This window comes from Anomalospiza imberbis, chromosome 5 (genome assembly GCF_031753505.1).
Source record: "Anomalospiza imberbis isolate Cuckoo-Finch-1a 21T00152 chromosome 5, ASM3175350v1, whole genome shotgun sequence".
Classification (NCBI taxonomy): domain Eukaryota; kingdom Metazoa; phylum Chordata; class Aves; order Passeriformes; family Viduidae; genus Anomalospiza; species Anomalospiza imberbis.
This window is the reverse complement of record NC_089685.1, coordinates 51,095,448-51,113,925: the sequence shown is the minus strand read 5'-3', so window position 1 is coordinate 51,113,925 and position 18,478 is coordinate 51,095,448. Positions and strand designations below refer to the sequence as shown.

General features: G+C 41.5%; 1 protein-coding gene across 11 annotated transcripts in view; it reads right to left on the bottom strand.

Moving 5' to 3' along the window:
• ITPR2 (inositol 1,4,5-trisphosphate receptor type 2) overlaps positions 1-18,478 on the bottom strand; it is a 244,817-nt gene that overhangs the window by 206,775 nt on the left and 19,564 nt on the right. For 8 of the 11 annotated variants that reach the window (XM_068190738.1, XM_068190736.1, XM_068190731.1 and 5 more), the window contains 5 exons: positions 9,368-9,438; positions 2,129-2,244; positions 1,608-1,712; positions 956-1,042; positions 120-278 (listed from right to left, as the gene is read on the bottom strand). In XM_068190738.1, coding sequence (XP_068046839.1) covers positions 120-278; positions 956-1,042; positions 1,608-1,712; positions 2,129-2,244; positions 9,368-9,438 — 538 coding nt within the window. The remainder of the gene's footprint in view (positions 1-119; positions 279-955; positions 1,043-1,607; positions 1,713-2,128; positions 2,245-9,367; positions 9,439-18,478) is intronic. The other 3 variants (XM_068190739.1, XM_068190732.1, XM_068190737.1) reach the window with 3 other exon arrangements.

The following is an 18,478-nucleotide window of genomic DNA, read 5'->3' as shown; positions in this document are numbered from 1 at the left end:
CTCTTCCAATTTCTTCTTTCCTGAACTGAATCCATTATGAAACAGTCCAGCAGTGAAGAAATTGTCTCCTGGAATTGTTCTCCCTTCTCCTTCTTAACACATTCAGTATTTCCACTTACATTGTCACCTTCACTCCTCAGTTTCCAGAAGGGCTGGATGTAAAACCAGGAGCCCTCATTCCCTGCAGCATCCAGGGACACCCGCATAGCATTCTTCTCTAGCAGAGCTGGCAATCTCTTGTTGACTGTGAGGTATTTGTTGCTTTTTATGTGCAGTAGCTGGGAACAAAATAATTTTTTTAAAAAATAGTACAGGTTTTAGTTGCTTTTTCTCCCTCCAGTCAAAAGAGGAGGTGTAGGCTTTCACACTGCAGAGATTTTCTATAATAAATATAAATACAACTAGAAGGCAGTTATCAAAGTATGCTACAGTTTAGGAAAACAGATGATCTATCTCAGACTGAGAGAAATGTGTCAGGGATCAATTTTAGAGCAGGGCAAGTGTCCACTGCAGTGTTCCCTTCAGGAATTACATCCATTATAGAAAAGTTGTACTGCACTTAAGAACTTGGCTCCCATCTCATTTATATGTCATGAGATACAGATTACTTCAATGATTTAAAAGGAGCTGCACAGCACCTCTATAGCATGATTCTGAAATAACTCTTGAAAATAAAAGACACATATTTACATTCAGATTCTAAATTGCAGCACCAAGAAATACACATATAATTTTTATTATGACATATTATTTAAACAGGAATATGCAGCACTTCTGGTAGGCTTTGAAACAGGCAGAAAAAGCACAGTATTGTAAACTTCACCAAGTTCTGTTTACCTGACCCTTGTCAATTCAGATTACAGCGGGTAGATAGTTAATTTTCACTGTAACCTTGAAATGAAACAACTGTTTCCTTTCCAACACTGAGAAGACAGATGGATTTCAATAGGTTTACCTGAATAACATTGCTGTATTTTACAATTTCGCCCAACAGCTTTCTGTTCTCGCTTTCATTCTGCTTTTGTTCCAGTTCTGCTGCATGCTGCAAGAGAATGATTATTTCTTTAGACTCTACAAAAGAAGTACCTGAAACACACAGTGCAGAAAGGAAATGGCATCATATTTAAATCCTGCAACCTACAAGCATTACTGCACTGGAAATATTAGCACCCAAATCCTGATGCTGATTCTGATTTTTTTATTACCCAAAATATGGACTCTGTCACAATTTATGGGTCACACCTTAAATGCATGCTATTTTAAAAGTTTTCAAGCCCAAAAAGTAATTTCATGTGCTTTACTTGATCCTGTAGAGGATAAAAAAAGGCTTATGATTAGCTTCTCACTGTCACCTTTTACTTGATGGGGTTTAATTGTACATAAACACAGACTTTACAACAAAACAAAAATGGTAGCTCACAATTAGCAACATTAAAATTAAACACAATAGACTGGGTCAAACACAGCCACAGAGCAAACTCTCCACTCCCAGCACTAATTGCTGTGTAACTCTGGCCACACACCCTGTGCTTTCCTTGCTTTTTTTAACTGGAAGCGCTGGTGACCTCTCCACTGCCCACAAAACCGTCATCCAGGTTTGACAGGACCTTGTTTTCATTTAATCTCATGCATTCAGTTACAACATCAGGCCAGCTGTTTTTCAGATACAGATGAGTTGCTCCATCCACACTGTATTTGAGACAAAATAGAATCTCCAAAAAGATTCACAAAAGAATCACTTAGACTGAAGGCAAGGACAAACAGAATTTTGAGGAATTCCTTGGCTAAAGCATTGAGGACATCTTTGTCCACTCTTCTGTCTAATTCCTGGTAAGGATTTCCAGTATTATTTAAACCAGGGCTCCACCCTGATTTTAACAGCTCCATTTTTACTTTATAAAATTTCTGAAAGCACTACCTTGCTTACAGCAAAGGCAAAACCCCCAGCCCAAAGTGAGATAAACACCAGGCCAGGGGCTATAAATGCCAATCAGGAGAACAGAGTTGCTATGGTGGCATAATAATACCCATCACAGTGGTTCCCAAGGCACTTATTATTCTTTCTGGTGCTATTGTAATTCTACAGCCTGCAGATTGAGATAAGATTACAAATACAGATGTCTCTTACTTGAAGTTTCTTCAGCAGTGCTGCTTCAGTATGGTTTCCTTGTTTGGCTTGCTTGGCTTTCCAGTATTGCTTCTGGGCTGAATATCTGTTCATAGGACACACCTTGAAAAGGCAGTCTGGGGAAAGATTGAAAGAAATACTCCTAAGTCACGTTGAAAGACATTTCCTTCATTTGTAAGTTTGCTTTGGTTAGTTTTTTTCTGTCCAGAAATGTCCAGATAGCAGTGCTTAAACACAGCCACCAAGTCATCTTGGTGGCGATGATACCAGAAACAGGGTGGCACAACATTAGAGTTGAACCTAAAGCCTTTAAAGTCTCACAGGTTCCCACTTTGTGCAATCCCTGTAAGAGCCCCAGATAATGATCCTACCCTATCTGCCTGCTGCTTTATTAGCACCCCAGCATCACAGAGGCACTGTTTGAAGGCACTTGAAATCTGAGCAGAGTGGTCCTGCTGTCTGTATGCCGCACACCTGGCTTGCCCAGCTCCTTCTGGCACTGCTGAATCCAAGGGTGGCAGGGGCATTCAGCAGCCAGCCACCAAGCAGGTCCTCACAGAGTTTGGGTCTCTGTGCCTTCACCGAGTTGTTTTTACTGTTAGGGTTTCTTAAAGTGACACAAGCAGAACATCACCACTGTCCAACAGACCAGGAAAAAAACAGGTGAGGAGAGAGAAGCCACCTGAGCAGGATGGCTGTGCAAATGAGAGAAAAGGATGAGAAGGAGGAGACTGCTGTCAATGCTGAGATGCTGAATAAGAAATGAGCAGCAAAGGAAAGAGAATGTCAATACACCAACCCTCATGCCATCCCCACCACCTCCCCATGTGGAGTAAGGGGGCTGCAGATCAAGAAAGGGGAGAGATGTCTGAAATGAAGCCAAGGGGTTCTTCCCTAAATGCTTGTTCAATTGTTCATCTTTATTTCCCAAAACTGTAATTAATTGAAAGTTACTGTTAAATGGCAAGAAACTGAATTTTGTTAAACTCCCTGATTCAAGAGGGTTTTTTTTTTTTTTTTTTGGGTGGGGGGGGGCAGTGTCCAGTGGAAGTCCTATAAACTGGAAATAGAGGCTCATGATTCATCCAAAGCCAATTACTTTTAGAATGATAAATAACATCCAGTCTTGCACAGTCACAATCATCAACTGCTCTAAAAGCAGAAAGACTTGACAGACATTTCACACAGCAAACATTGGTAATTGTCCTCTCACACACCACATCTATTAAGAGGCAAGAAGAGGGAAGAGTTCTGCTGTGGGAGTAAGGACACTCAGGACTGGCTGTTGTAGGGTGAAACTCTTCCCCAGCATGGGCTGCAGTCTATGGATGTCAATGGAAGGTCTGCCCCCAGATATGAGCCCTCCGTATTTCACTGGCAGCGATGGACTGACCCAGCCCCTATTCAAGCAGCAAAGTTTGTCCATACAAAATTGTCCCCAGGGGTAGAACCTTCCTTGGCACTGACCCAAAGTGCTCATGGATTTACCCCCCTCACAGCCCCGAGATGCTGTTCCAAGGAAAAAGTCCTACAAATCCTTATCAAAGCAAGCCCAGCCGCTCTGCAAAGGTGTTTGCTTTCATTTCACATTTATAATGGGAATTATATCACACAACCTAGAGTACACAACTCCCAGGTAATTTTCACAATATTCTGGAAGCCAAGAAGGTGAAAAAAACCCCAAAGTGTGCGTGCCATTAAACTGTACTGTATATTATAGGAAATTTTACCTGAAGTATCAGGATTTCAGCTCATAAGACAAAAGTTTGCTATTATTTTCTGTCACAATCTATAATTAACATGCCTTTTAAGAAGGCTTCGTGAAACATTTATTTCTCTGAAGTAACAATACCTTCTTTTTATAGGACCAGTCTTCATTTCTCAGTTACTCCCCACACATCCTGCTACTTTGAGTAAACACAGTGCTTCCCATCCTCCAGCAGAGTCTCAGAGCATGGTGCTACCTACCACTCTGTAGAGGACCTTTTTCAAATCAGTGTTACTTCAATTGTATTTCCCTCAACTTATTGACCAAAAAAAATCATATTATTTGATCGCAGACAAGCTTTTTTCCTATTTTATTTCACTTTTTAGCATTCCAGATGCATTGAAATCAGGTCATCTCATTGTTTTTCTCTGAGGTTTTTTTTCCATTTTTTTAGAGTAACAAAACTACGTAAATTCAAGCTTAATTATCCTAAACATTGTAAGGAGGTGGAACAGTGCCTGCCCTAGAGATGCTACAGTTCAAATAAACAGGAAAAAAAAAGAGAAACTGAGGCATAAGATTATAAGGCAACTTTCCACCACACAGCAGATCAAAAAGCCGTTCCCTCCTGGAGGTCAGTCTAGCAACCCACTCATGAGACAGAATGTCTGTTCTGACTTCTCCAGACATTCCCAGATAGTCCTAGTTCCCAATCCATTACTTTATGGAGTTTTACATAAATGTTCCTCTTCCTGAGGACTAATTAAGGAGAGAATATCAAAGGTAGGCAAATAGCACCTTTACTCAGGAAGTCTGAAAAGCAAAATAACTCCTATTATGCCCCTGAAATGTTTCTTGATATTGGATAAAGATGGTTTAGAACAATATTTGTCAGATGCTTTCTCTCCCTGCCCTCTCTCTTGGGTTTTGTTTTTTTTTAAGTGTTAAAAATTCAACTCTTGCCCATCATGGAAGATCTCTTTGGTTTGCAGAACTAGAGAAATTATCACATGGCTTTACTAAAACCAGAGAAATCAATAAGTGGAAGTGACAGGGGTATAAAATCACAGTGTGTACAAATCTACTTGTTTTGGGGAAAAGAAAGGACAGAAAGTTAAAAAAGAATTAATGTGAAAATTAAAAGGGAAAAATGTAGAGGAGCAAGGAGTGGGACAATGAAGTGTCCTAGGCAGGACAACAAAAAAGAGAAGGAAACTAGAGCAATTATGAAACTGGGAGAAACAAGAAGTAAAGAAAAAGATAAACCAAAATTATGTAGAGGGCAAGCAAAAAGAAAAATAGCAGATGGAAGAGGAAAGGGTGGTAGGAAGAAAGGACAGAGTGCAGAGAAAGCTAATGGAAGGGAGAGAAGAAAAAAGAACAATGTCATGAAAATCTTAGATCAGACTAAAACCTGAAAAGCAAAGGACGGTGTTTAGGAACCCAAGCACCACTTCCACTGCAGAAGCCTCAAGAAATCAAAGGAATACAAGTTACAAGTAAAGAAGTTTAGACCATTTAAAAAACTTAAGTCATTTTACATTTAAAATAGGAGTGAGACTCATGCTCCTTTTCCGGAGTTGCTAAATCTGATCAATAAGCAGGTCTTATCTGTGCTATTTTATACCTTGGAAGCTGAAAGTGTTTCCCACTGGAGATAGCAGCATCAAGCTGGAGTGTGTTTAGGGTCCCAGACTAAGGAAACCTGCAGTTGTATGGCTCACGATGTGGCTTTTCTTCAGAGGCACACACTGTTCTTGCCACTCTCTGTGAACCCAGCCCTGCAGCACAGTAAGCATTTCCATCACCACACTCAGTGCCTTGGATCTCACCAGCTTCAGCTGGGATTAAGACATGAAGCACCCCGTTTGATTTGTCCCTTCAATGTAATACAGTAAAGGTTCTGTGGGGTTTTTTCACCAGGCTTCAGGAAACACGTGTGGGACCAAATTCCACCCTCCTTTGCACTGATGCAAATCTGGATGTGCATCCTGGTGAACACAGAGCCACTCCAGGTTCATCCCAGTGTGACTGGGGGAGGAATGGGGAGCTCAGCTTCTTCATATGGACACAAAATGAGAAGCAACCACATCTTTCCTCAGCTTAACAACACTCCATGCTGCAGGAAACAACCAGAATAGCAACCACCCACTCAAAAAAAAAGTAAACACATAACAAAAATGAAACTGCTATTTTGAGACACCTCTTTAGATAGGCTTTCAGTTCAGGCCAACAGCTCAGTACCTTGATTTGATCTCTGAGTGAACCCTGTAGGGGATATACAAGTCAAAACCACAATCTTTCTTTTTTGTCCCTCCCACTGGGCAAAGGGTTGGTAAAATATTACCAAAAAAGAGCAAACACAGTCCTCTCTGATATTAATTTTCAGAGTCAGTCCTCGAAATCTAAACATCTTGTTAGAAACATGTTTTTCTCATACTTCTTTGACTCCCAGGTCGTGCTCTAACCTCAAATCAACGCTAGTTCAGCTATCAGTGATAAAAACATTGTAAACCATACAGACAGCAGTTCCTATTAGTGAAGAGGCCCTACTCATCCTGCTCTTAGATGTTATTTTCAGTTGCTTATGTCTAATCATACAATTAATCATTCATGCCTAAATCTTCCTTTCATGTTAAGAATCTACTTAAAGCAGTTTTTGTTTGGTTTGTTAACTTTGCTGCTTTAATTGAAAGCTATTTCCCAGAAGATTCTTGAGGAGAAAAATATGGATTTTGTTTAGATCCTTGATTATAAGAACAATATTTAGAAACTCTTTAGCCTCAGGGCTCTGAGCAGAGCTAAGAAATTTAGCAAAGCATGGCAGAGATGTGCTTTTGGTTGGTCTCATGGTAGAGATACCTCTGTGGTTCAAGCCACTAATTCTCAATTAGACTAAGTTTCTGCTGGGCTCTCAGCACAGCTCCTGCTGTTCTCACACTTCGAATTTGACTTAAAGGATGGAGAAAACATCCAAATCATTCCTGCAGCCATCCTCCTGAACACACATTGCTTATGGATACTTGAAGCTGATGTGATATTCAATGCCCCTAACACTATAGCCATGCTTTTATAGAAGGGTGGATTGCATAAATTAATGTGACAATTACTTTTTCACTGATTTAGTTTTGCCTTCCTACAGGAGTTAGAGACCTTATACCACCTCTCACTATCTTCAGGGGGCTTACAAGAAAGCTGGATGGAGAAGAACTTTTAAAAAGGGCATGGAGTGACAGGACAAGGGGGAATGGCTTCAAACTGAAAAAGGGTAGATTCAGATTGGATATGAGGAAGAAACTGTGTCCTGTGAGGGTGCTGAGGCCTTGGCACAGGTTGCCCAGAGAAGCTGTGGCTGCCCCATCCCTGCAAGTGCCAGGTTGGATGGGGCTCTGAACAGCTTGGGACAGTACAAGGTGTTCCTGCTCATGGAAGGAGGCTGGAATGAGATGGGCTTTAAGGTCCCTTCCAATCCAAATCATTCCGTGTTGCAGCTCATCCAAATTTGCATGCTACCACCATGGCAGCAGTCCCAAAATTAAACTATGGAGCACTATAAAGAAGAGAGATAATGAGTGACTGGAAGAAAGACTGCAAAAGGAGCTAAGCAGCAGCAGGGAGGAAGAGAGTAGCTACTGAAAAGTTTGGGGCAGGGAGGGAGAGGGAGAAGAGGGAATCCCCAAAAAGAGGAGGATCTGAGTTAGAGGGAAGGAAAGATTTGATGCTGCAGAGAAGAAGAAGCAGAGGCAACTGGAGATAAAGGGATGTGTTATGCAAGCAACAGACAGAGGTTACAATAAGGGACAGAGCCAAAACTGTCCACAACTAATGGAAACCACGCCCCTACAGAAGCTGGGATGTAACTCAGGAGTACAGCCCTTCGTTTTCCCAGCAGCTGAAAACAGCTGTACATTTGTCAGTGTCCCATCCCCCTCTGACATCTGCTCCACGTGTGCTGGCCACCACTGATGGCAAATCATTTGTGCTGGGAGCTCAATCAGCTTCCACCCTGCATCAAAGTGCCCAAATCATCAACACAGAAACCTATCAACTTTTTCTTTCTTTGCCTTTTGAAGTTAGAAATGAACAACACAACTGCAAGAAAAGAACTCTAACGTACTGAAGTTATAAAATTAAGCCCCCAAACACTAGACAGTGAAAAAAATTATGGTTGTCTTCTTAAATTCTGAGATCCTTAGTTGTAGGCATTTGGGTGTATTCAATTATCCTATCACAAATCTTTCCCAGTGACCTTGGTCTCATCTATAAACTCGGATATGCTCAACTTCAGAAACACATCAGAAGCAACAGAATATTATCAAAGCAACAGAAATATTATCCAAAGCATCCCCACCTGATATTTTCTACAACCTGGAAACTGTGAGTCATTTGCAATCAGTGAGAGGGTGAAATCACAGTTAAGGAGCCTGAAAGCCACACTGGATGCTACCCCCAGCTCTGCTTTAAAGTTTTTCAGTCACACAAGCAACTGAAATTTATTACTGTTAGTTTATAAGTATGCACCGTCACTTTCTTCATTTCCAGTATCTGCCAGTGTGCTGAATGCTCACAGCTGGAACTGGAGCCAACTGCTGATGTTTCCTGAATATATAATGGAAAAAAGTCTTGAACTCTCTGGGAAAGCAGAACTTCACTCTCCTGATGTTTTAAATGCTTTATTTTTCACAATAGCAGCATATACATAAATACTGCAAATAAAATACTAAGGTTAAGGATGTCAGTGAAACCCCTGACAATCACAGAATGGTTTGGGTTGGAAGGGACCTTAAAGATCATTGAAAATAGATACAAGCAGCCATGAAACACATTTCCCTTGCTCTAAATCAGGCAAGTCATACTCTCTATCTCAGAACCAGTGTGAATCCAAGCCTTTTTAAGCCAAAAGAAGCCTGGATCAGGCTAGTAAGGCTCTGCTCTGGCACAGTTACGAGTACGTTTTTAACAGTCAACAAGTAAAAACTGCAAGTGGTCAGTGCACTGTTTTTTTTTTTTTTTTTTTTTTTTCCCAATAAGCAAAACAGCAGAATTATCCAAATCTACAAGGTTAAGTTGAAAAAAAATCCGATACAGTCTTAAGCAAAAGCAAAACAAAAAGCTGACAAAATATTTGGGGGCACTCCTTAAAATGGTATCTTATCTTGGAAAAAAATAAACAATCCATCAGCTCAAGTAGCTTTGGACCTCACAAGTTTCTTTCCCATTTACAGTGAGAGCAGGGCTGGAGCAAAGAGTTTGTCACAGAGCATGGGATCTGTGTTCAATGTACAGAACAGAGCAAGCAACTCTTGGACTACAGGAAAACTCAGCCCCTTCCCCCGTATTTTCCACCTGCCTCTTGTGCCTTTGCAAATTTTGTAATTCATTCTCAAAGTCTGCCATTCATGTTCCAGTTTGAAACTTACCCCTGTGGCCACAAACCCTCTAGGAAGCCACATGATGAAAGTGCCCAAGGAGTTAGAACTGCATCAGTTTGTCATTAAAGAGAAATGATCCCCCCAAATGATTTTACTGACCTCGGAACTTCTTTGGAGGATTAGCAAGGTCACCTGCCTCTGGCTGGACCACACACCGGTCATCCACTAACCTAGAAAAACAAAAGTTATCACACTCACTAAAACATGCCATCAATGTATATAAATGCACAGACATGCCTGCCACACCACAGAAAGCTTCCACATTTCTCCAGTGCAATACAAAAAATACCTTAGAAACCCTGTTATTCAGATACTAAGCATAACCAAGAAAGTCTATATTTTCCTTCCAGAGAGGGATTTCTTCTACAGCACTGAATTATGGTCTGTGTTTCAGATCCCACTTCATTTAAATCCAGGTAAAATCCCTTTTGTCACACCAAATACATTGATGTTCCATGTAAAATTTATGTTTTCCTTCATCTGAGCCATTAACCCTCAATCAGAAACAGTTTGTTTCTCTGCAGCTGTCAGATTTTCTTCTTCACCATTTCCCAACTTTTTCCTCTGAGGAGGCATGTGGAATTAAGCTTCAGCTCTGATCAAAACTCCCAAGACCACATTTTCCTGTGCTAAAATGAATAAGCATTTCTTTAGTCCACAGCAGAAAATCTAGATGACAAATCTAATATATTTCTTGTAATATTTTAGAAGTTAAATAAACAATAAAATTTAAAATATGAATTGTTGAACTTATCTCAGAACTTCCTAGACATAAATTCAGCTTCCTCTCAGGAAGCATCCTGTAAATAATTTGCCCATTTCAAACAATTATTCAGGAAAATCATGTTTAAGGACACACTACTGCCCTGCCACTTCACAGCAACATTCTTAGCAGCATTTTTGTTGGAAATTGCCAGAAAAAAAGCACAAATTGGCTTTAGCCAAGTTACACAATAGATGCATTCAGCTTTCACTCAAGTTAGTGAAGGCTTTGCCTCCAGCCAGGAGTGCAGCGAGGCCGATCCCCCAGCACAACCATGAGTTTTCTACCTCTAGCAAGATGACAAAGTCTCCACTGTGCCTGCAGCTCCCAGAAGCAAAAGTAACAAAGAATTTCGGAAGTCAGCAGTTCCAATCTCATAACAGATTTAGATGCAAACATGAGGTGTCAGTGAGGAAGGAGAATTGAAGAAACAGCTTCAGGAGTGAGCAGGGGGCCTTAGGGAGTTGTATTCTTCACAGTCTAGGTTAGGCCAGGCTTAACAAGAACAGAGTGAGGTTTGGAAACATGCTGCTGTTCTGTCCATGTTCTAATAGGCCAAAGCTTCCTATAAACAGCACCTAAAACCTGGAGTCACAGGCAGCTGACTGGAAAGGACTACCTTAACAGAAGCTTTGCCAAAGGATTTTAATGCCAAGGGGTACTTCTCACTCGCAACAAAATCCCTCAGAGGTTTTTAAGGAGGAACCCATAAGGTTTGACCTTATGGGTGGAAGTATATTGAAAAGCCAACCATAGCTCACAAGGAACCTTCTGTGTTCCTTGGTGACAACTTGTGCACTCTTGTGACAACCACAACTGTGGGTGAAATGCAAAACTTTCACCATGGCATGTCACTGCAGCAAAAGCCAGATAGAGAACAAGGTGTTGGTGCTGAGCAAAACAAATGAGATCCTGCATACTCTCTGAGCCAGCCAGCTGTACTGCTCAAACACACTGGCCTGGCAGAGAACAGACATTCAAAAATTAATACCAATCACTTGCTGTTGAGCACTCTCTAAAGGCATAAAGATAAGGACCATAAATGAGTTCAGCAGCATTCAGGAACCAAAGACATCAGAGAAGACAAAGGAAAAAGGAGCTGGTGCCGCTTCCATCCTATGGACACAATCAGAGCACAGAAAGGTCGATTGACATGAAGCAGGGCAGTGGCATGACAGAGCAGGAACATCATCTCCTGAGCCCTTGCTCAGCACCTCAGCTTCTCACACCTTTGTTTCTTACAACACAAGGACAAAAATCCAAGGAAAGTATTGCTTTGTTTATTTAGCCATTATTAAATTAACAATTTAATCCCCAGCATTTCCACATACTGCCATTCATCCTGTATTCCAGCTGCATGACCTTCAGAGAGTGTAACAGCTCCTTGTTTACTCTGGAGGTGCCTGTTACAGTACCAAAGGGAGAGCAGAGCTGCACATTGCACATGACGCAAGACTTCAGCCTGCTCTATGGAGGGGAACAGAAGAGGCTCTTCAAACACAGACCACTTCCTCTGACACACAATTCAAAATATTCAAATCCCACTTTTATAGCGAGCCAAAAGCAGCTGCTGGTTTGTTACTGACACCTGCAAGGTGGCTGCATTAAACAAGCAGCAATTCAAGACCTCTGTAACCTGCTAACAAATCCATTTGAGATGTGTGAAACCAAACAACAGGCTTGGCTGCAAAAGGCCCTGGGCACCTGCAGTGACTGTCAGACCACACCACAGCAGGTTTTAAGATCACTTGCTTGTAGGTTTGAATAGGAGGCCAAAGTGCACCAGACCAGGCTTTTCAGATAAAAGCAGAATTTATTGTATTATACCATAAAATGTGCAAGCTATGTAAACACTGATCCAAATTACAGTGCCAATATTCAAGCCACTTAACCATGGTACTATCAGAGAAGCTTTAACTTCAAGGGGTTTAATTCCTCAGCTGGACCACAGACAATACTGCTTTGTGCTCTCTGCTGTCATTCAGCACCTGGTACATAGAACACAATTGCATTTCAGTTTTCCATACATTGGCAGCACATAAATGACAAAGGAGATCCCTGCACATGTATGAAATGATCTCTAGCTGAGCTAGTTCTCCCCTGAACACAATAAATACCTGGGGTTTGCACAATCCCTCCAAGTAACTGCTGTAATTAAGCTGTACAGTTCATTGGTAGTGCCCAAGATAAATCATAAGGAATGTCAAAACAGTAATTACACCCCTGGACTTTACACATGGCCCTTTGTATTCAGTAATTGCAGAATTAGGGGCTGAAAGCAACAATGCTCATGGGATTGCTTGTCACAGATGCCCAGTCATTCTCCCACCTAAGCCAATGGAAGTTTTTCCACTCACTGCAGGGCAAGCAAGGGCAGTTCCTCATCATAGTGCCACAAGCAGCCAACTTTACAGGCCAGCAGGTGTTTAAGCTATTCAGGCCTCAGAGTGTACAGAAGTGTACACAGCTACAGTATACAAAGGCTCATCAAACAAGAATTGGAGCTACCTAAAGCAATGCCTAGGAGACAAGGTGTGCTTCTCTGGGGTGGGGGGGGGGAGGGGGACGGGTCAAGGCATTTTCAACTCCCCACTATCATCACAGAATCATCCAGGATGGGTCAGGGTGGAAGGAGCCACAGTGGGGTAGCTGGGCCCTCCCAGAGCACAGGATTTTGCCCAGGCAGCTCTGGAATATCTCCAGTGAGGACACTCCACACCCTTTCTGGACAATCTGTTCAGAGCTCAGTCACTGCACAGGAAGAAAGTTCTGCCTCATGTCAAGTGGTCAAAGCATGAACCCACAGAGTTCCACACCTCTTTTCCTCTCCTTTCATTCTCCCCCATCATCTGGTGCAGTTGAAGCTGTCTCTTCTCTGCTGAAATGGGAAGAAGGACACAGGGGTGGGAGGAGCAGGACTGAGCAACAGCAGGATAACTGATAAGCAAAGTGTGTTGGCAGAAAAGTCTAACAGTGCCTGGGTGCATAGATAGGAATCATATATGCTCCATAAGTCTTTGCGTCCTGCAAGCCCCCCTGATTACCTAACACAGGCTAAAGGCAAATACACCAAAGGTTTCTAGGGACTTGCAGATGTAGTGCAAGAATCAAGGAATAGTTGTACAGCTGTAATCCTAGAAGGACTCTTCCCAGGGATGAGTTATTTTAGATTTTCTACTGAGATACAGTTGCATTCTCAAAGAACAAACACCAATGTAAGAAAACAGTAGGAAAGGAATTATGGTGGGTTTCATGAATTTTAGATCTCTTACATAACGTAGGATGCTTTTTAGATTGTCAAAGAAAGCAGGCACATACCACTTAGCTTTATGCCTTAAGTTTCAAAAATACCATCCTGAAATGTATTTTGTCTCTTCCTACCAACAGAGATTTCCATCCAATAGTCATAGCCAATATTATTAAGTACAATACCTGAATACACACATGAGCACACAGACTCTCCCATACATGGAACTGTACATGTGTGTGTCACTTGTTTAAAAGTACAAGACCCAGCTGCTGTTGTCTATTACACATTTGGTACTATTTATACATCTATGGAGTACTTTACTCCTCAAAAAGCTGAATAAACTAAGCTAGAGGCAATGTCTTCAATCTAAGACACTCATCTCTTACTCTCCTAATGGTATCATAATTTCATTGCCTTTTTGAGCAGCAAAAGGCCTGGGCAACAGCAGGGAGAGGGGCAAAGTTGGTGACAGTCACCAGCAAGAGAAGCTGGACATTTTTTACTGCCAGTGGAGCCCAGCAAAATATTTGTTCACAAAGAATGCTGAGACTCCATCCCAAAACCACATAACCTCAACATCCCCTCATGAACAAAGGAGCGGCCCACAAAGCCTCCCTCGCTTTGCTCCTCAGACATCCCTTCACACAACCTCCTCCACAGAAATGTTCCTCCAGAGCACCTGCCACCCAGAACACTTCTTTCCTCCCAGACTGCAGCACAAAACCTCTCCCATGCTCCACACACCACAGCAAACACTTGGGAAGAGAGGTGCCAGTCATACCACCAAGAAACCAACCAATAACGAACAATAGGTGATTAAAATTTTGCTGCCCTGGAAATCAAACACAAATACCTAAGTGCCAAAACAATCAGATCCACCCAGTTCTTCTCCAAATCCACCCACTTTTCATTTCATTGAGCCTCTTATCAGGCATCTAGGTCAGCCCACTTCTTGTGTGCTTCAAGTGGTCTCCTGCCAAAAATCTACAGTCATCCTACCTCACCCTTCCCAAAATGTGAGTTCATACTCCTTTCTGACTCCCAGTCCTGCTTCAAATTATTTACAGCTCTGATTAGCTACCCTGTATGAAATGTGTCCTTTTTCCTGTCTCTTTCCAACACCAAATTTTTCACCATTATCTTTTCACATCAGGCAAACCCTACATTAATCCCAGCTCAAGCAGAAAATAAGAAGGCTCTTCCTTGCACTTATAGAAGAGCTATTAAACATCTGTAAAATTTAGGAAGATTCCATATTAAAAAGCCCTTTTGACAAATGGGAGGACAGCAGGACACAATATTTAAAGAACTTCACTTCATACCAGTGAGGTACAGCAGCAAGAAAGTCTGGCTTCTGCCTGCCTCAAACCTTAGGAACTTTATACTTTCCTTCCTGAACAAATTTTAATTGCCACAAACACCAAGCGTAAAACAGGTTGAAAGGAGCTGTTTAATAAATACCCTTACAATGGGAAAGCAAAATTCTATGCATCTAGAACATTCCAAACTCCTCAAGGTGCCTAAAACTGCAGACAAATTTCACCATGAACAATCTTCAGTATGAAACCAGCATGTGGATGTATTTTATCTGAGCTACACAGAGCAGGAACACTCAGCCATTCCCACCATCCCAAAAATGCTTGCATGGGCCACTTTGAATTGTATTAGCAAATGGTGTGGAGACACAAGGGCAGAAAGCACAATCCCAAGCACATACCGGGAAACAAAAACACCACCATACAAGCAGGCAGCTCCACATTTGCACTAATAATTGCACAAATAATTAGCCCTAAAGTTTTTCCTTTATCTGATAGTGTATTCATATATTCTTGTAACTGTACCTGCAGGCTTGCATGTCAAGGGGAGGGGGAGGGAGTAAAAGCAGAAGTTTTTCTGCTCAATTAAGTAATCCAGCTATAAATCCTGAATGTCATTTTGTTATTCTATTCTATTGTGTTATATCTAATCATGCTTTTAGATTGCAAAAGCTTCTGTTCAAGTAGAACTTATTTATCCCTTTTTATAGCTATATTTACATTTAAAACATTGTGTAACTTTAATTAAATTATAAGAACAGAGCTAAAATAAATTATTACAAAGGAATAAAATGTTACTTGGAGGTTACAGAGGAAGGGAAAAAGCATGGTTCTTGGATTTTAGTCTCAGTTTTGCAATTTCCTTGGCCTGCCTAATAGGTGAGCCATTAACACACCAAGAAAACAGTACAGAGCTTTGCTTGGACATACTAATTTTTGCCAAGCAAATGAACATTTGCACAGCATTTCAAGATCCTCATGTCAATACAACATACATCAAGTCATTTTCAATGGTGCCAAGCACACCTATTTTCTGCTGTCAAAAGGGGACTGGGAATTGGTCACAGTCACAAGGCTGAGAGAGCTCAAGAAGTGTTTGGACAATGCTCTCAGGCACAGGGTGTGATTCTTGAGGGTGTGCTGTGCAAGGCCAGGAGTTGGACTCAGTGATCCTTGTGGGTCCTTGCAGCTCAGGATATTCTGTGATTCCATGGGGAATTGGCAATGGGAGGAGGTGTGCCCCCCTGTCCCACCCAGCTCCCTCCCCAGGCACACCCAATCCTTCTGTACTTCTCTACAAGACCAGAGCTCTGCTCCCCGGCAGGTTTTGTCTTCAGTCTGTCTCAGTGCCTTTGATAAACAAATTACATTCCCATAAACCCAAGGAAATGGTTGATTTCTTCCTTTGTTTCTTTTCTACTTTTTTTAAATATGAAAAGTAAGAGTCTATCATACAAGGATGTTACGACAGCCTAAAGGCATTTAATTGGAAAACCCTTCCACAGGCAAACCCTCTTTTGGGTGAAATTTGTATAAAAGCTAAAAAAAAAAAAAAATTGAAATTATAAGATGAGTATCAGGAAAGCTTTCTGAAGGCTTTCTTTAGTGGCTTGCAGAACACAGACCCACTAATAACGCACATCACCTGGCAGACTGGACAATTTTTCCATTACTGACATTTTCCTTTTAGCTGAAATCTCAGCTGTCTTTGAACGGACAAAATTTCCACCGACGTCTCTGATGCCAGGATTTCGCCCCCATCATCCCAGAAGTGCACTGAGAGATAAAGTTTAAAGAAGCTGCAGTGTCAGCACCTCACACTGAGGGTCATTCATCAAAAGATTTAATTGCAATCTAACCTCTGCAGCATTTCCAATTAATCCCGCTAACTACACATGGAATGCAAACACTGTAACGAGCCCAGGATTTGGCCCAAACTTAGATGTTAATCAAGATTACACACATGACTTTAACTGCTTCCTCACACTTTACAACCACCCATAACAGGTCTGCAAGTCAGCTGTCTCAATGTAAGAAAGCACAGATAAAATAGAATTATTAGGTATATCAACCTAACACGCATTAGGAACACTGACACTGGGACCACTGTAAACTAAAAATGAGGGTGTCACAGGCAGCCCTGCATCTTTGTGTGAATTTTTGGCATGTAGCTCACCAACCAATCCCTATCAGACTGAGCAGTTTAAATTTCCATGGCACAGTGACTTCAGAAAAGAAATCCTAGTAACAGCATCACTGTTCCCAAAACCAAGCAGAACTCATTGCAGAGTTACCTATTCAGCCACAGACAACAAAGCTAAGCCAGCAGCATAGGGAAAATAATCCAAATCAAAAGAAATGCCACATTTAGTTAACAACAGAAGAATTTGAGGGGTTTTTCTCTGCTTTGCACATATTTGTGAATGGCCACTTGAAAGGACTGCTTTGAAGAACTATGTGCTAATAAAAGGAGTCAGAAAGGCTGGATTGTTCAGTTAACAGCACTTAATGAAAATGGAGAGATTTACCCAGAAAAACACTGTTGAGAAATGCCAATATCTGTCCAGTGATCAAAACGTGACTTCATCCCTATAATGAAGGCAGTCACACCTACGCATCAAAATGGCAACATTTACTGTAGAAAGGAAGCATAACCAAAGAAAGAAAATTAGGAAACTTTGCTGAAATAGCACAATGTAAAAATATTGTTGTTTAAGCAGACGAACCAGCCTCAGATGCTACTGTAAGGCCTATAACAAACCTCATCATCTGGAATGACAACATATATATAGGCAGACACGTGCATACAAAAATATATACATACACAAATATACATGAAGAAATTATCAATCCTGCAAACACATTGGAAAGTAAATCTTGGAAAATAATCCAAGTTCTTTCTCCATTTTGTAACACAAACAGCAATAATCCAGCAGACCAACCCATGTCACACTAGGTAAAAATGTGAGTGGAAAACATTGCTCAACCAAAGTGCTGACATTATACGTGTCTGCAGTGCTTATTTTACACAAGAGAGGCAAATTTTACATGCCTTATTTTTTAAGTAAAAAAAAAAAACAACAATTTTTCAGACAACACAGATAAAACCCTCCACATTACTATGTGTCAGGGTACCAAACAAAGGAAGGGCTCACCTCATTTCAGAGGCCAACAATGGGGACAAGTCCCAGGCTAGTGTGAACACATGTAACTGCACTGAAATTAGTCAAACAGCCCTTTTCTGCAGCAACTCAGCACCCGACCCAGTGCTTTTTATATTCTTCCTTTAGTGCACCTTCCTTCAGCAGCCCCAGAAACTGTCCAAGCACACACTTAACACATCCTAAGCTCCCCCAGCCACAGCCCCTTTCCATGAGATGTGCGATGTCCTGGCACTGGGTGCAAACCTGGGCTTTACATTGGGAACATGAACCTTTCCTGACCACCCCCTTGCTCTGGAATTACAGTGCTACCTAGTTTTGTCTTCAGATAAAAGGAGACAGCTCTCAGGTTGAACAGCATAACCAGCACCCAGCATGCAGTTGGCTTCCAAAATCCTGCTGCTGGTTCCAGCCTTTACTCCTGCCCCTGGGGACAGTGACTTTGGCTGGCAGGAATTCCCTGAACAAGGTCTGCTCACCCTTTGATGTGTCCAGCTCTCACCGGTGGCAATGAGAATTGTGCATAGGAGAAACCTCCACATCAACACGTGCTCCAGTTCTCTCAACAAAGGATTGCACGGTTTCTATATTCACTTTGCAACAATAAATGTTTACAAATTTTTGCAGTTGGGCCAGGTACTTTTGCATATTCTCTTTGCTCTTTCTTCAGCAGCAAGTTTAAAAAAAAACCTTCCAAACAAAAACCAGCTGAGAAATCAC